Source organism: Oncorhynchus mykiss, chromosome 20, assembly GCF_057628025.1.
Source record: "Oncorhynchus mykiss isolate SJ-2025 chromosome 20, ASM5762802v1, whole genome shotgun sequence".
Classification (NCBI taxonomy): Eukaryota; Metazoa; Chordata; class Actinopteri; order Salmoniformes; family Salmonidae; genus Oncorhynchus; species Oncorhynchus mykiss.
Window position 1 is genome coordinate 16,041,210 of NC_143041.1, and position 18,737 is coordinate 16,059,946.

An 18,737-nucleotide genomic window follows, 5' to 3' on the forward strand; every position below is an offset into this window, starting at 1 on the left:
CCTATACCCATCTTGTGGTTGCTACATCCTAGCCTACTAATTAAAGTTTATAACGTATGTCCACAAGTCAAGAGACAATTTGGAGTAATCAAAGTGACAGACAGTAACACATTCAATACTGCCTTGCACACTCTTGCCTGCATCTAGCTGACCTACAGTGTAATCATTAGTCCAAACAGTTGCAAACGAGAGTTTCTATTGGGCAAATTCAGGTAGGTTTATCCCCATTTCGTTCGGTTTGCTTCCGTTTAAGAAACGTTTTTCAACAGAATTAGCAGAAGGAATACACCCCTGATCACCTGCACACACAGTTCACTTTCATAGAAGACACATACAAACAGTATCTTCACTTTGCTCATTGTATAATTCCTTCTCGCATCTACACGCTCTCACCCTTTCACCTTTTCCCTTCGCTTGTGGGCTTCAGTGCACAACACAACAGCCGTCTACGACCAGGCGGGAAAAAAATTCCAAGCCAAACCTTTATACCATAACCGCTAACAACTACATCGTTGTCACCATATTAACTAACGTCATAGTCAACATAGCTACTATAACTAACGGATTAGTAAACCCGCTACAATCAAGCAGTAAAGTGTACAGCAAGCAGTTTAGCAGTTACACCGGCGAGCCCCGGTGGCAATACATTAATAAAACCGAAAGCTTACCTTGACTTGAAGGAGTTCCAGTGTTGGATAGCATTAGCTAGCTAACTCAAATAAATAGCATTCCTCTCTGTTTGAGCCTGGTGTTTGAGTAGGATAAATTAGCTAGCTAAGTAAGGGAAAGAGAAAAAAATACATTTCACCACATTTCTGCACTGCAGTGCTAGCTAGCTGTAGTTTATGCTTTAGTGTTAAGTTCATTCTCTGATCCTTTGGTTGGGTGGACAACATGTCCGTTTGTGCTGCAAGAGGGTAATAATTACTGTGCAACTCTATGGAAGGGGGGTGAGAACCATGAGCCTCCTACGTTTTGTATGGAAGTCAATGTACCCAGGGGAGGATGGAAAATACCTGTATTCTGGCTACACCATGGTGCAACCCCAGAGAGTCCAGTTGAGGCTACTGAAGACCTTCGTTGCAAAACAGTGTGTTTTAAAACCTCTTAAATGTAAAGACCCTATTAGATTGTTTTTATTCAATTCAGTGCACGCCCAATTTTTCAGTTTTTGATTTGTTAAAAGTTTGAAATATCCAATAAATGTCGTTCCACTTCATGATTGTGTCCCACTTGTTGTTGATTCTTCACAAAAAAAATACAGTTTTATATCTTTATGTTTGAAGCCTGAAATGTGGCAAAAGGTCGCAAAGTTCAAGGGGGCCGAATACTTTCGCAAGGCATTGTATGTATGGTTGGATGACAAGTTGTCCTTTAAAGTTCATGTGGATAATCTTGTGACAAAGCTTACGTTGAAATTGGGTTTTTATTTTCGTAATAAGGCTTGCTTCCCACTTATGGCTAGAAAGAAGCTTGTTCAGCCCACTTTTGTCTCTGTAATTGATTATGGTGACTTGTTGTATATGCATGCAGCCTCCTCCGTCTTACAGAGTCTGGACTCTGTTTATCATGCAGCCTCCTGCTTTATTACCAATGCCAAGTCACTCACCCACCATTGCACATTGTACCAAATGGTAGATTGGACCTCACTTTATATGCGCAGAAAGAAACATTTGTCTGTGTTCATCTACAAAGCCCTTTTGGGTAAACTCCCTCTTTACCTCTGTAGTCTGGTCTCCTTCACCACCAGCAGTTACCATACCCGGTCTGCTATGTGGTTGCTACTTAAAGTCCCCAGGACATTCACAGTATTAGGCAAGACTGCCTTCTCTTCTTGTGCACCAGATGCATGAAATAGTCTACAATCGATGCTTCATCTAGATATGTTAGTTTTTTAGGCTGGATCATGTTATTGTATTGTTGTGTGTTTTAATTATGTAATGTATGGATTGTTGCTCCCTTGTTGGCCAGGTCTCTCTTGAAAAAGACACTCTGAGTCTCAATGGGCTTTTCCTGGTTAAATATAGGTTCCTTTTTTTTATTATTCAAAATGAAATATGTTAGTTAATTAAAAAACTGTTATTTTGTGTGTGCTTGATCTGGTGTATTCTGAAGTATGTAACTCCTATCTATCTTCTGATAATTTCCTCATAGTTTCCAAGATGTCTTCTTTCCAAATATACCACGTTTTCTGCATGTCAGAATCATGTACTTACACATGAAAAGCAGTTACTTTTGGGTATGTTGATTTAGGAGGAAATCTACATTTAGGAAACACCTTTCCTGTAGAAACCCTGCTTCTTAAAATACCTTTTCTGATGGGGAGAGAGATAACAATTGGAGAGATACAGAGAGAGAGATAACAATTGGAGAGATACAGAGAGAGAGATAACAATTGGAGAGATACAGAGAGAGAGATAACAATTGGAGAGATACAGAGAGAGAGATAACAATTGGAGAGATACAGAGAGAGAGATAACAATTGGAGAGATACAGAGAGAGAAAGAAGTAACGTGGCAGAAATGCATGAATAAATAAATATAAAATGAGGATGTCATGCTTTAGGTTCAGGCAGGGGATTCTGGGGGTAAAAATAAACTGCAGTTTCTATATTTCTCTCCTCCTCCCTTCTTCTCCTCCTATTTTTAGCTCAAGACATTTCTCATTCAGAGAGCAGCGTGTACCAAGTCTGCCACGTGCAGGCTCCCGGCACGTGCACTAACACTCACACTCACAGTGCTCAACGATGTAGGAACGACGTAAGGGATGAAGAGAGGGAAGGAGGTGGAGGGAGAAAGAGGAGAGGATGAGAGAAAGGAAGAGAGGTGACTCATTGAAACGACTCAGAGAGAAGCATAAAGAAAGAACAAGATGAATAGAGACAAAGGGATGGAAAGAGTGAGATTGAATTGCTGCAGCTGGTTAATCAAATAGATGAATATTCCTTTGAGGAGAGGAGACACATGGGAATGCAGTAACATTCAGGTGGCACACACTAATGCACGCGTGCACACACGCACTAATACTTGTATTGAAAGTTATGAAGTTATTGTTTCCTTTCCAGGAACCACTACAGCTAACTGTCAATCCCAATTTAACTATACCAAACGTTAAGCTAATAGTCGTGACGGTGTGTGCATGCTTTCTTGTGTGCATGAGAGAGAGAGAGAGAGAGAGAGAGAGAGAGAGAGTTGCTTTAAGTTTCTATACTGACCTCTTCTGGTTGATTGGCAGACTGCAGCTTAATTCTCATTGGCTGGTCAGGACCTGTGGATCAGTCAGTCAGACCACTATGAGTTTCACTACGTAGTGTTGTACTCCGTGAAGCTTCATTCGTACCGGATGCAAGTATGTAATGCAAGAACACAATTAGCTAATTTTGCAGTGCAAGCATAGCTGCGGGAAGACATTTTGAGTTTGGGATGCTCTTCATAATAAAGCATTGCATGCTTCTACAGTATCATCGCATTTGCATAGAAGCATACAGTTGAGCAGAGGTATTTTTAGAATTTGCACAGGTCCTTTTTTGATGGGTTGCATTTTATAAAACACATTTCATGCAACTCTACTTCATTTACATGACTGGAGACTTTAGCAGAAAAAAATGTTATACTACACATATGACAGAAATTAGTGTCTACTCTGACACTGACAAATGCAACAAATAGCCTAGGGCAATAAAAAAGAGGGGAGACACACAGATTGTACAATATTAGGAGGAAATTTAGATTTTAAAGGCTGGGGTAGGCTATAGGCTACTAAATTAACTTTCCAGTGGCACTCAGTCACCCAATGATAAAGACGGCATGAATATGCCTAGGCTACTCACCAGTGATGGCCGACTTGGATGTGCTCATTCCAATAGCCTATGTCAAGATAGGGTACTTTGAAAAACAGAGCTGTTGGCTCCTCAGAGGAGGAAGGAGAGGACCATCCTCCTCAGTTAATTTTTTTTTAAATTGTAAAAGATTTGAAAAGTTATCCTTTTTAGATAAAACTATACTAAATATAATCACGCCATCACCAAATAATTTACTAAAACACCCTATTTGGCAAAGGTCTACTGTAGCTTCAACAGCACACTGTAGGGTAGTACCATGGTGTAGCCGGAGGACAACTAGCTTCCTTCCTCCTCTAGGTACATTGACTTCAATACAAAACCTAGGAGGCTCATGGTTCTCACCCCCTTCCATAGACTTACACAGTAATTATGAAAACTTCCGGAGGACTTCCTCCAACCTAGCAGAGCTCTTGCAGCATGAACTGACATGTTGTCCAACCAATCAAAGCATCAGATAATTAATTTAGTACTGAAAACATAAACTACAGCTAGCTAGCACTGCAGTGCATAAAATGTGGTGAGTAGTTGACTCAAAGAGAAAGACAATAGTTGAACAGTTTAGAACAAATTCATTTCTTCCACAATGAAGAAGAAGCAAGAGAGAGAGAGAAAGATTTCCTAATTTCTTTTCACTGACTTAGCTAGCAAATGCAGCTAGCTAGTTTAGCCTATTGAAACACCCTTCTCAAACAGAGGGATGCTATGTTAGCTACCTGGCTATGGCTGTCCAACACAACACTGGAACTCTTCCAAGTCAAGCTTAGCGTTTGGTTTTACTCATTTATTGCCACCGGTCAGTGGTGGAAAAAGTACACAATTTTCATACTTGAGTAATAATAAAGATACCTTAATAGAAAATTACTAAAGTAAAAGTAAAATCTACTTGAGTAAAAGTTAAAAAAAGTATTTGGTTTATAATATACTTAAGTATCAATGTATAAATCATTTCAAATTACTTATATTAAGCAAACCAGACAGTACATTGTTTTTTAAATTTAAGGATAGCCAGGGGCACACTCCAACACTCAGACATAATTTACAAACAAAGCATTTGTGTTTAGTGAGTCTGCCAGATCAGATGCAGTGGAGATGACCGGGCATTTTCTCTTTAAGTGCGTGAATTAGACCATTTTCCCTTACTGCTAAGCATTCAAAACGTAATGAATACTTTTGGGTGTCAGGGAAAATGTATGGAGTAGAAAGTACATTATTTGCTTTATGAATGTAGTGGAGTAAAATACAGTTTTTTCAAAAATATAAATTGTAAAGTACAGACAGTGGTGTAAAGTATTTAGTTTTTTTTAACTTTTCAAGTACTACTTAAGTCGTTTTTTTTAATCTGTACTTTACTATTCATATTTTTGACAATTTTTACTTGACAATTTTGAAAATGAATGAGTCATCCAATATGCTGTTGTCACGCCCTGGCCTTAGTTATCTTTGTTTTCTTTATTATTTTGGTTAGGTCAGGGTGTGACAAGGGGGATTTATGTGTTGCCTGGTCTAGGGGTTTCTGTATGTTTATGGGGCTGTTTCCTTTCTAGGTAGTTTTTATCTCTATGGTTGCCTAGATTGGTTCTCAATTAGAGGCAGCTGTCTATCGTTGTCTCTGATTGGGAACCATATTTAGGCAGCCATATTCTGTGGGTGGTTGTCTTCTGTCTTTGTACTAGATAGGACTGTTTTGGTTTTCACATTTATTGTTTTGTATTTTGTAGTGGCCTCGTTTTATCGTCTATATTAAAGATGTTGAACACTAACGACGCTGCATTTTGGTCCTCTTCTCCTTCAGCGGAAGAAAACCGTTACAGCTGTAATAGAAACAAGGCCATGCTCATGAAACGTCTACCGCCACTTACCTCATCTTTAACGTCACTTACTGGTTGGCTCAATATTGAAGTTGTTGAAAATACATTTGGTAGCTTCTACAGACAGATCAGTCTTCTCTTTTCAACAGTAGGCAACATTTGATTTCCAAACTTAAGTTGTTCCCACCATTGTATTTAGACATTTGCAAAATTACTATTGTAGCTGCTGTTCACTCACAGAAGCAGTGAACAAAAAATAGAAAACAGAAGCATAGAAATACAATCCATAGAGCGGACATTTCCATTTAAGTCAGAACTGGTAGCCATAGCAAGTGTACCCATGAGTTTATCAGTCAAACCAAATAAAAGTTGATTGGTCGTGTACAGAATTTAGTAGATGTTATAGCGGTTGTAGCAAAATGCTCATGTTACTAGCTCCTAACTGTGCAGTAAAATGTCAAACAAGTACAGAAAAAATTAAATCAAGAAAATCTAAAATTGTCTGAACGAATCCAAATAAGTACCCAAATAACCATGTATCAGTAATCCAAATGCAATCTAAGACTTATATGTTCAGCAGTAGATATACACTGAGTGTACAAAACATTAGTAACACCTTCCTACTATTGAGTTACACCCCCTTTTGCCCTCAGAACAGCCTCAATTTGTCTGTGCATGGACTCTACAAGGTGTGGAAAGTGTTCCACAGGGATGCTGGCCCATGGTGACTCCAATTCTTCCCCACAGTTGTGCAAAGTTGGCTGGATGTCCTTTGGATGTCCATTCTTGATACACACAGGAAACTGTTGAGCGTGAAAAACCCAGCTGCACTGCAGTTCTTGGCACACTCAACGCGGTACGCGTGGCACCTACTACCATACTCCATTCAAAGGCACTTTCGTCTTGACCATTCACCCGCTGAATGGCACACATACACAATCCATGTCTCAATTGTTGCAAGGCTTAAATCCATCTTTAACTGTCTCCTCCCCTTCATCTAAACCGATTGAAGTGGATTTAACAAGTGACATCAATAAGGGATCATAGCTTTCACCTGGATTCACCTGGTCAGTCCACGTGATGGAAAGAGCATGTTTTGCACACTTAGTGTGTTAGAGTGAGCTATGTCAAGAATCCTGTATATAAATAGCCAGTGTGTATAAGCAGTGTAACAAAAATGCAATGTACAGTAGTTGATACAGGTAACTACTAAAATAAAGAAAACAATGAGCCGACAGAGCCACAAGAACAGCTTCCATTGCCATGCCTGCACCCGCAGGAATCTGAACGCGGTTCGCTAGAAGAGTGTCCGGTGTTTCAGCCTATGTAAAGGTGCCTATTGTATTTATTTGCAGCGCATACATGTCTCAGATTTGCGAAATAGATAACATCTTAAATATAATGCAAAGGCATTTTAGAAGCATTGCCTCTGTAGCTAATATCGGGAACATTCTTCATCGTGCAGGCTTCTAAACTCCCGACTCCATTTAATGCCAAGATAAACACTATCTTTCCACAACACACGGAGTCGAAAACGTATTTGTCCATGTGTTTACCTGGAATCCTTTTCCAACAGTCTTGAAGGAGTTCCCACATATGCTGAGCACTTGTTGGCAGCTTTTCATTCCCTCTGCAGTCTGACACATCTCAAATCATCTCAATTTGGTTTAGGTACAGGGATTGTGGAGGCCAGGTCATCTGATGCAGCACACCATCACGCTCATTCTTGGTAAAATAGCCCTTACACAGCCTGGAGGTGCGTTGGGTCATTGTCCTGTTGAAAAACATGATAGTCCCACTAAGCCCAAACCAGATGGGATGGCATATCACTGCAGAATGCTGTGGTAGCTATGCTGGTTAAGTGTGCCTTGAATTCTAAATCAATTACAGTCAGTGTTACCAGCACCCCCACACCATAACACCTCCTCCATGCTTTACGGTGGGAAATACAAATGCGGAGATCATCCGTTCACCAACATGTCTCACAAAGACACTTAAGTGGAACCCAAAAGCAGACTCAGATGAGGAAACAGGGATGAATGAACCAAAATATTTGTTACACAGAGAGATATGGAGTGCAGATCTGGGGAAGCTCGGATGAGTTGCAGAAAAAACAGATGTGGAGACTGAGGTTGGAGTTAGCTGTGTAGAACGAGGGGAATCCAAGGTGGTGGTGGTGAGTAAAATCCAGAGCAAGGTAGTTGGGTGGTGAGATGTGGAACAGCAGACAGAGACAGAGCGGTAACTGCAATGAGAGGACAAACGGTGTCAGGCAGGGAAAAAGGCACAGCAGAGTAACAGGATCGTGAATAATCATAAATGTCTAGAATCATGAACTGACTGAGCAGAGATTACAATCTGGCAGAGTGGAAGTGACAGGACTGAGTATTTGTAGAGGTCTTGATTATGGAACGAGTTGCAGCTGGTAGGGATCTGCTCTGACTCCAGCACACCTGTCTCCAATCACACAGAGAGGGAGAGGGAGAGGGAGAGAGTGTACAGGGGGAGTAACTGCAGGTCAAGAAGACACCGGATGAACACCAGAAGGCGTAGCAGGAGCAGATGTGACAGACACGGCGGTTGGAACCAAAAATCTCCAATTTGGACTCCAGACCACATAACACATTTCCACCGGTCTAATGTCCACTGCTCGTATTTCTTGGCCCAAGCAAGTCTCTTCTTATTATTTGTGTCCTTTAGTAGTGGTTTCTTTCTAGCAATCGACCATGAAGGCCTGATTCACACAGTCTCCTCTGATCAGTTGATGTTGAGATGTGTCTGTTACTTGAACTCTGTGAAGCATTTATTTGTGCCGCAATTTCTGAGGCTGGTAACTCTAATGAACCTCTGCAGCAGAGGTAACTCTGGGTCTTCCTTTCCTGTGGTGGTCCTCTTGAGAGCCAGTTTCATCATAGAGCTTGATGTTTTTTGCGACTGCACTTGAAGAAACTTTCAAAGTTATTGAAATGTTCCGTATTGACTGACTTTCATGTCTTTAAGTAATGATGGACTGTCGTTTCTCTTTGCTTATTTGAGCTGTTCTTGCCATAATATGGACTTGGTGTTTTACCAAATAGGGCTATCTTCTGTATACCACCCCTACCCTGTCACAAAACAACTGAATGGCTCTAAAAGCAATAAGAAGGAATGAAATTCCACAAATGAACTTTTAAGGCATGTGTGTTAATTGAAATGCATTCCAGGTGACTACCTCATGAAGCTGGTCGAGAGAATGCCATGAGTGTGCAAAGCTGTCATCAGGGCAAAGGGTGGCTATTTGAAGAATCTCAAATATAAAATATATTTGTTTAACACTTACCATATGTGTTATTTCCTAGTTTTAAAGTCTTCACTATTATTCTACAATGTATAAAATAGTAAAAATAAAGAAAAACCCTTGAATGAGTTGGTGTTCTAAAACCTTTTGACCGGTAGTGTAATACATTTGCAAAAGAAAAAATATTTGTCATTATGGGGTATTGTGCGTAGATTATTGAATCATTTTTAGAATAAGGCTGTAACGTAACAAAATGTGTGAAAAAGTCAAGGGGTCTGAATACTTCCCGAAGGCACTGCATGTACATATAGGTAGGGATCTCAATTGTGTTAAGATTCTATTTTGTATGGCGGCAACTCAACAAGCTGTTTGATATTTGGTGAGCGTGTTGCCCAAATTGTGGCTCTCTGGTGTAGTATTTTGAATGATTTTATTGATGTCTGTTCAGAAAGGAGTATTACCATTAGCAACACCTCCAGCACCCCTACTTTGCGCAGCTATGGGCGAAACTGTGCAGGGAAGCCATTTTGCATGGCTAATTGCTCAGGTACAGTAGAAATAAGGCTGAAATGCCATGATACCCAGCCTCCTCCCTTCACATAGAAAGCAGCCAATGAGAAGACAGAGTCAGATGAGTGGTTACGCCCCATTAAGAGAGCAGTGGTAATAACTTTATTGCAAAAATACAGGATCCCTCTTTCCCTCGTTCGCCAAGCAATGATACCCAGTACCAACACACACAAACACCCTACACACACACAAACACATACAACTCGCTCTCTAAAAACGACTCCTAGCCCTCTTTCATGCTCACATCATCTCTATTTCACACACAAACAGAACATCATTTTATCTCCTCTCTATGTACTTTCTTTCATTCGCCATTACTCTTTCTTCCACTCTCTCTTTGCATTGAATTTCCATTGACTGTTCCTAGCATAGTATACAGCCCTCGAACTCAACTCTGTACCCTGAAGCCAGTTCCACTGCATCTTTTCATTGTTCCCCTGTAATCAGGGACTGCTTTAGACCTGGGACACCAGGTGTGTGCAATTCATTATCAGGTAGAACAGAAAAACAGCAGGCTCCGGACCTCGTAGGGTCAGAGTTGAATACCCTTGGTATACATTATCCCTTCTTACTACATAGTGAACCACTTCAGTACTATGTATGTATATGGTGCGAATCGGAAATCACACCCTATTCCCTATGTAGGGCTCTGGCCAAAAGTAGTGTGTAGTATATAGGGAGACGGGTGCCATTTGGAATCGAGCCTATGACTTAGTACAGTGTTCAACAGCAGCATTTAATCACGTATCTTCTTGACTTATATTCGTAAATAAAGCATCCGTTCGTGGGCGTGTCCACTTCCTGCTTCCTATCTGTCAGGTCAGAGGTCAAGGGTCAGGAGGGAAGGTTGATTTGCATAGCAGACTCATGCGCTACAGTTGGCTACATTCTCCAACATCCACAACACAAACAGCAACAAAATAATCAAATTAATAAATACATTTTTTTTTTTTTAAATCACAATGTTAAAAGACAGACAGAGAGCTGTGTCTTTGTCTAAGTGCCAACCTTTGGTTTAGATACAACAATCATTTATCAGTTCTGTCTAGATCTCGTTCTGCACTGGCCATTGGTCTCCAAATAGGGATTAGTTATAATGTATTAAATGTATGTACTTATTATGTATATACATACATATTATATGTACATATGTCATAACATGTTCAGCAGGTTAAATCATATCATAACATTTTCAAGACATGTCAGTGTTATTCAGTTAGGGGTAAGTCAGAGAACCCTGTTATAACTGGAGCATGAGAGACAATACCTACAGTACACATATGAAGTATATTTATAATATAGTGTTTCACCATTCATATCTGAGTAACATCAGGATCAGAGCTGAACGGAAAGGTCCAGAAGAAGATAGAGAATCTCACTAACTAAGAACCAATCATGTTAACCTGAGGCCTCAAATAAATTAGATTACATTTACCCTTCATCGAGTACACTTCAGCAAGTACCCGTTCAGCCGGTACACTTTCCTATGTACCCTTCAGCAAACACACTTCCCAAATTCCCAATTTAGTTCCCTTACCCTCGCTCGGTCAAAGCTCTCGCTCTCTCTCACGTTACATCAGGTGTGCAAAAGTTTGTTTCCGTTTAGCTACCGTTATCTGTAAAAAAAATAAAAGAAAATTTTAAAAAAGGAAAAAGGAAGGTAGTTTCTCCCGATAGAAATGGGAGAGCAGCGTTAGCCGTTACAACGGTCAGTCAGGTGACCTCCAGCTGGACACTTGTGAAGGTCACTCAATCCAGGACCAGGAGGACCAGGAGTCACCACTAAAGTTATCAATATCTTCATTATTATCATTATTAGTATGAACATTCCATAAGGTCTTAATAACATACAGGTTTCATATATCGTTTTTCTGTACATGACTTTAGTTATTATTAGAGTTCAGTCTATACGTAGCTATGTAGGCACATACGCACTGGTCCTGGGGTTCCCTTGGAAACAACATATCCAGGTGTGCTGTGCTGTCATCAGACAGGAAATGCCCATAAAGAAAAAGGAAGAAGCCGTGGCTTATCGGTAACCCCCTCCTCCCCCTGTGGATCTTTCAGTCACCTCAAGGTTCCAGAGCCCCTCTGACTGGGGCAGATAAAGCAGGGAGATCATAGGCTAAACCTAGCTAGCTAATCTACTCCCTCCTTTATAGGCCCAAAGAGGGGAAGGCCAGCAGGATAATGTTCAGAGTCGGACTATATTAGGAGGCTAACAGGCTAGCAGGTCGCAAGCTAGCTAGCTAGAAGTGTAATTAGGTGAGTTTGTTGTTTTGGGTTTCAGAGTAATTCCTGCTGAGGGGGACTAAGAATGACTGCATAGACTGAATAGTTGAAGAAGGGCGGAGGGTGCGAGATGGGGGTAGAGGGAGGTTAGTAGACCACTGAGGGATGGACGTGGGGAGAGGTGTATGTTTGGGGTTGGGGGGGTCCTAGACCAACCCCCTATCGTGGCGTTGGGTGAGGTGCATGGCTGCTTTGGAAGATGCCTGTAGCGGTGTGGAGAGTTAGGACCCCGGATGTCTGCTCTGGGAAATGCCTTTAGCGGTGTCGAGGGTAAGGACCTGCAAATAGCTGTCCTGGGAGGTTCCTTTAGTGGTGTGGAGTATTAGGACTCCAAAGAGCTGCCCTGGGAGGTCCCTCTAGCTGTGTGGAGGGTAAGGACCCCATAGAGCTGCCCTGGGAGGTGCCTGTAGAACTGTGGAGGGTTTGGACCCTAGAAGGCTGCCCTGGGAGGTCCCCGTAGTGGTGTGGAGGGTACGTAAGGACCCTAGAGGTCCAATGTGGGATGTGCTTGTAGCGGTGGAGGGTAAGGACCCGAGCGAGCTGCCCTGGGAGGTGCCTGTAGCGTAGATGCATATGGAGGCACATCAGTGGTTTGAAGACCACTGTCTTAAGTGGTCTGAAGTCAGCTTCACCCCCGTCAGACACCAGAAACTCCCCGCGCCATTGGGCATCTCCTGCAGGAGGAGGGACAACACAGTGACGGACAGGCCCCAGAGGTGAAGGGTAAGGGGTCATGAAAGGACTGGGTGATGATAATTATGATAATGATGATGATTATGAAGACGAAGATACTGAAGTTGAAGATGATGATGATGACTAAGATGAAGATGGTGATGATGAAGATGATGATGGTGTAACAATACAGGGTCTCAGAGGAGATTAGGTAAGTAAGCAGAGACACTGACATCTGTCTGCTTCACCTTCAGAAGGAGAGAGAGAGACGGGGATAGAGAGAGAGAGAGAGAGAGAGAGAGAGAGAGAGAGACGGGGGATAGAGAGAGAGAGAGAGAGAGAGAGACGGGGATAGAGAGAGAGAGAGAGAGAGAGAGAGAGAGAGACGGGGGATAGAGAGAGAGAGAGAGAGAGAGAGAGAGACGGGGGATAGAGAGAGACGGGGATAGAGAGAGAGAGAGAGAGAGATGGGGATAGAGAGAGAGAGAGAGACGGGGATAGAGAGAGAGAGAGAGACGGGGATAGAGAGAGAGAGAGAGAGACGGGGATAGAGAGAGAGAGAGACGGGGAATAGAGAGAGAGAGAGACGGGGATAGAGAGAGAGAGAGACGGGGGTTAGAGAGAGAGACGGGGGTTAGAGAGAGAGACGGGGAATAGAGAGAGAGGGAGAGAGAGACGGGGGTTAGAGAGAGAGACGGGGAATAGAGAGAGAGAGAGAGAGAGAGAGACGGGGGTTAGAGAGAGAGAGAGACGGGGGATAGAGAGAGAGAGAGAGAGAGAGAGAGAGAGAGAGAGAGAACAGCAGTATGATGGTATTGCAGATGAGAATTGGAGGTGAAAACAGAGATGCAGCTCTACAACATGACCACTGGAGTGCAGCAGTGCCTGTGTGTGTGTCAGTGGAGGCTGCTGAGGTGAGGACGGCTCATAATAATGGCTGGAACGGGTGGAGCAAATGGAATGGCATCAAACACATGGAAACCATGTGTTTGATGTATTTGATACCATTCCACTGATTCCTCTCCAGCCATTACCACGAGCCCGTCCTCCCCAATTGGAGGTGCCACCAACCTCCGGTGGCGTTTGCGTATGATAAACTCACAAAGCTGCGTGCTGCGGTGAGACGGTGGCGACGCGGGTTGATGACTGTGCCGCTCAGACTGCGGACCATTGTGCTGCTGCTGTCAGTCTGGTACACACTCCCCTCCGTGTTGGGAGTGAAGGAGCGGGCTGGCCCTCTTACCCCACACTGCAGGCTCCCGGCCGGGCTGCCACCTGCTCCCACGCAGGAGAAAAGCTGGAGGTCAGGGATCAGACACACTATATACACACATAGCTTCATACACACACTAGACACACAGCTACTGTACATACACACAATTTAAACATAAACACATACACACAACTACAATATCTACAGTATGTACCTCTACTTCCTGCCTGGAGACTGGCCCGGTACAGGAAGTCCAGCTCTGATAACTCTGCCTCCTCAGGGTCACAGGGTTCATGCTGTGCAGGGGCAGGCTGGGAGTTGTATTTTCTGTGGGAGAGGTGTGCCTTAATGGGGAGGCAGCGATCTGGAGGTGTGTCATATGGCGTAACCACGGCATCTGGGCGGTCCAAGCTCCAGGAGGACCAATGACTTGTGATGGTGTTGAAGGTGGAAACTTGATTGGGCCAATCAGAAGGCGCGGTGGGCGGGGAGGGGTGGGGCTGACTGCGGGATGAGGGGGGGGTGGGCGGAGGGTCAGACTGTTTGTGTGTGGGCTCAGGGTCTGTATACATGTGTGGGGAGTCCGTGTTTGAATGTGGGGGTCGTGTGTGTTGGGGGTCAGAGGGTGAATGTGTGTGTGAGGGGGTAGTGTGTGTGTCTGATATATCCCAGAGTCTGAGAGGTAAAGAGGGAAGAGAGATGGCCAGGTGTCTGCCTAGAGGTCTCACACACACACCCCCGACCTGTAACAACTCCTCCAGCCTCACCCCCTGCCTTTCCTCACCCCTCCTCAACCGCTCCTCCTCCTCAACTTTCCTCAGTCCCTGTCCCCCGACCTCACTCATCCCCACATCCTCCTCCCTCCTGACCCGTTCTCTCCCCTCCTCAACCTGTGCTGCGGTGTTGTTGGTGGGAGGGGGTTGGAGGGATGAGTGGAGAAGGGTGAGGTTGGGGGAGGGTCTGTAGGAGAGAAGGGGCTGGCCAGGGCCCAGGGCTGCATCCTGGTAGGCTGGCCGGACCTCTTCCCCCTCCTGATTGGGCGTCAGCAGTACTTGGAGCGGGCCAGGCTGTTCACTGATTGGGCGACAGGAGAGAAAGGGCGGGACAGAGACGCTCAGCAGCCATTCACAATCAGAGTAAATAAAGGATGAAACGAAAACACTTTTCAAATGGAATGTGTTGAAACAAAAGCATCTTATGTCAGGCTCATGACTGTAATGTAGGATTCATAAAGCTATAAGGCACTTCATCATCAAGACACCAGTCAGCAAGCAAGCACACACACAAAATCCACCACCCCCCACATTAACTCTCTACATCTCCGCTGGCTCAGGAATTACCCAGCAGCCTTTGCAGCAGTCGCCCATTAATCACAGCTCAACGTTGATCAATAGAAGAGGAGAGGAAAAAAATATAATAAGGGAATAAAGAATAAATGAGAGAGCAGTTAAGAACAATAGAGAGGAGGAGAGGAAGAGTGGAATAAATAACCAGACAGAGGAGAGGAGGAAGAGAGGACTGAAGAATGAGAGGAAAGCACTAGTCTCCTCTCCTCATCTTCCCCTACTGACTACATATACAGTATACCTCCCATCCAACACAGAACCAGCCCCTCACGAACAGACAGACAGGCAAAAAGGCAGACAGACCTACAGCCCACTCCGAGACAGGTCTGGACCAGATATCTCACCATCAACACAACAGGTACCAGTACAAACCAGTAAAGACCAACATTGACCAACACAGACAAATACAGACCAGTACAGACCAACTACCTCAGAGCAGAAACACTTTCCACTCCACTGCACTACACACAGAGGAGTTAGGGGTGTTTTTTTGGACAGAAAGAGCTGGGACACACACAGAAGGGTCCTGGGGTGGGTTTTGGGGACATACAGGGGACAGTTATGGTACCTGCGATGCCCCTGTGGATGGGCGCTTCTTGTCTCCTGCTCCATATCCTGATCCTGTGTGATTGGTTCCCAAGGGCTCCTCATGCACGCAGCTACAGCCAATCCACTATGAGCATTAGCCTCATGCAAGGGGCTGAGCACAGCTGAGAATGTTAACGAGAGAGCAGGAGGACAGAGAGAAAGAGAGAGCGAGAGATGGAAAGAGTGAGAGATGAAAAGAGAGAGAGAACAGGGGGAGAGAGAGAGAAGAGAGAGTTGGAAATAAATAAAGAGAGGGGAAAGAGAGGCGGAAGAAAAGAGAAGCAGAGTAGAGGAGTGGTTCTGAGGGGGCCAGCATGCAAACAGCTCCTTTATGCGTGTGCATGTGTGTGTGTGCGTGCGTGCGTGTGTGTGTGTGCGCGCGCGTGTGTGTGCGCGTGTGTGTGCGTGTGTGTGCGCGCGCATGTGTGTGCATGTGTGTCGGTTAGTCAATGACAGAAAGATGAGGGTTTTCAAGAGAGCGAGAGAGAGAGAGAGAGAGAGAGCAGAGCTGGGGTCGTGAGGTCAGGGGAAGACGCTGGCCTTCAGAACAGATTGAGTATCAGTTCGTGCAGATTTAACCCTAGTGAACGCGCCCCCTGCTGTCTGAGGTGCTAGTGGGTTAGGAGAAGATGCAGAGACACACAGCAGGAGAGCAACCATCAAATCTGGGGTACGTTCAGAGACGACAAGCAGGTTCCCAATGAGTCGCATTAATGTTGACTTGTACTGTGCAGGCAGTGCGGTTCCTCTCCTGTTGTTAGCTGTGATGTGTTACATGGAACCAGGCAGATTGAGGTGGTTAGTATTAGCTTCAAGCACTGACGGCATTATGACGCTAAAACCTTTGAATCGCATTAGAAATAATGCCACCGATTTACCCGCAGGTTATGTGTGTGTGTGTGTGTGTGTGTTGAAGAAGTTGAACGACAGACAACCAGACACACAGGGGCACACACCCCTACTGATTCAACGGATCAATTAAAGCCACCCAGTGATGGTGTGTCAGTGCTGGGCCAAAACAAAAGCCTGCACCCACTGTAGGTCTACAGCACCAGGGAGTCGAGAACACTCGTCTATACGCTGTTATAGCATCCCACACACACACACACACACACACACACACACACACACACACACACACACACACACACACACACACACACACACACACACACACACACACACACACACACACACACACACACACACACAGACAGTAGGTAACCATAAACACACCCAAAATGAGCCACTACACAAAAATATCTTCTCTGGTGTCCTGACAAGACAAAAGGGCGGGACGGACAGACAGCCACCCAAGGAGGCAGGTGTAAGGAACCGACAGTCGCGGTGACGTACGCCCCTCCCTGCCCTCACCCTGGTGTTGCAGCTGGTCTAAGTCCATGTATTTGGAGGGTCTGGGGTTGAATCCCACAGCAGCTTCTCTCTCCGCCTCTTTCCTCCTCTGCTGCTCCTGCTGCCTCGCTCTCCTCACCACCTCCTCCTGAAGCTCATCCAGCTCGCTACGGCCAGCGCCTGCACACACACACACATACGTATGCAAACACACAACACACACACACACCGTATGCAAACACACACACACACACCGTATGCAAACACACAACACACACAACACACACACACACCGTATGCAAACACACAACACACACACACATACGTATGCAAACACACAACACACACGCACACCGTATGCAAACACACACACACACACACACACACATACGTATGCAAACACACAACACACACACACACCGTATGCAAACACGCACACACACACACAAGCACACGCACGGGGAGGAGGGAGAAACAAACTTTAGAGTCTGAATACTGTGCAAACACACAAACCCACGCTGCCACCGTTACGTATCACATGCATGTATATACACACACACACACCCAGGTTGCTGTTGCTGCCCCAGCTAGGTGCTGGCAGCTCCTGCAGGATGGCACTGGTGCTCTTGGACTTGGGCACTGAGCGCCACGACGGACCAGACATCAACACACGCTTCTGACCTACCTCTCTGAGAGAGAGTGAGGGGAAAAGAGAGAGAGAGAGAAACTCTGCGAGACTGCAACAAGGACAAAACGTATTGCGCTGCCATGGTGTGTGTGTGTGTGTGTGTGTGTGTGTGTGTGTGTGTGTGTGTGTATATACCTGTCAGGGCTGCTGCTGTTCCTCTCGCTGCTCTCGTAACCACTCTCCATCCTCTGTATCAGACAGGGCTGAAGCTCCACCCCTCTCAACGGGGGAGGAGGAGGGGGGCAGCCCGTACCATTGCCTAGCAACCCAGGCATCCCTGCCACATCAGCCACCCCGCCAGTGTGTCCCCCCAAGCCCGCTACACCCCAGGCCACCTCTCCTGCCCCCTGCAGATCAGGCGTGTTAGTTGGACAGTGTTGATGGAACTTTGGAGGTAGACGGGGCCCGGGCAGGGTGCTGTAGCCCAGCGGAGAGCCTCTCTGGCGGGTGAAGATGCTATCGATGTTCAGGGCCTCCCTCCGTGGCCTCCAGGCTGGCCGGTAACACCGACCACCAGAAGAACTGGAGAGTCAAACATTTAGCAGGTAGCACTGTAAAAGGTTAACTTACTGTAACAAGCTAGGAGATCAAACTTTACAGCAACACTTGTTATATAAGCCTTCTACTGTGTAACATTCACATGGACTTGGACTATATGGAAGTACAGTGCATTCGGAAAGTATTCAGACCTGTTGACTTTTTCCACATTTTGTTACGTTACAGCCTTATTCTAAAATTGATTAAATAATTTTTTCCCCTCTCATTAATCTAGACACAATACCCAATAATGACAAAGCAAAAAACTTTAAAACATTTTTGCAAATTTATAAAAAATCTAAACGGAAATATCACATTCACATAAGTATTCAGACCCTTTACTCAGTAGTTAGTTGAAGTAAGTTCGATCTTGGTTTCATCAGACCAGAGAATGTTGTTTCTCATGGTCTGAGAGTCGTTTAGGTGCCTTTTGGCAAACTCCAAGCAGGCTGTCATGTGCTTTTTACTGAGGAGTGGCTTCCATCTGGCCACTCTACCATAAAAGCCTGATTTGGTGGAGTGCTGCAGAGATGGCTGTCCTTCTGGAAGGTT

At 44.8% G+C, this 18,737-nt stretch overlaps 1 protein-coding gene across 7 annotated transcripts in view; it reads right to left on the reverse strand.

Moving 5' to 3' along the window:
- Positions 1-9,560: 9,560 nt before the first annotated feature.
- The window catches only part of LOC110498959 (ubiquitin carboxyl-terminal hydrolase 54), a 33,375-nt gene continuing 24,198 nt past the window's right edge, over positions 9,561-18,737 (reverse strand). For 3 of the 7 annotated variants that reach the window (XM_090212336.1, XM_090212333.1, XM_090212334.1), the window contains exons 13-19: positions 17,784-18,170; positions 17,525-17,649; positions 16,982-17,140; positions 15,588-15,729; positions 13,888-14,747; positions 13,563-13,735; positions 9,561-12,462 (exon numbers count right to left, since the gene is read on the reverse strand). In XM_090212336.1, the coding sequence (XP_090068462.1) occupies positions 12,373-12,462; positions 13,563-13,735; positions 13,888-14,747; positions 15,588-15,729; positions 16,982-17,140; positions 17,525-17,649; positions 17,784-18,170 (1,936 nt within the window). In that variant the 3' untranslated portion in view covers positions 9,561-12,372. Of the gene's footprint in view, positions 12,709-13,562; positions 13,736-13,887; positions 14,748-15,587; positions 15,730-16,981; positions 17,141-17,524; positions 17,650-17,783; positions 18,171-18,737 lie in introns of all 7 variants that reach the window. The other 4 variants (XR_016489356.1, XR_016489358.1, XR_016489357.1 and 1 more) reach the window with 2 other exon arrangements.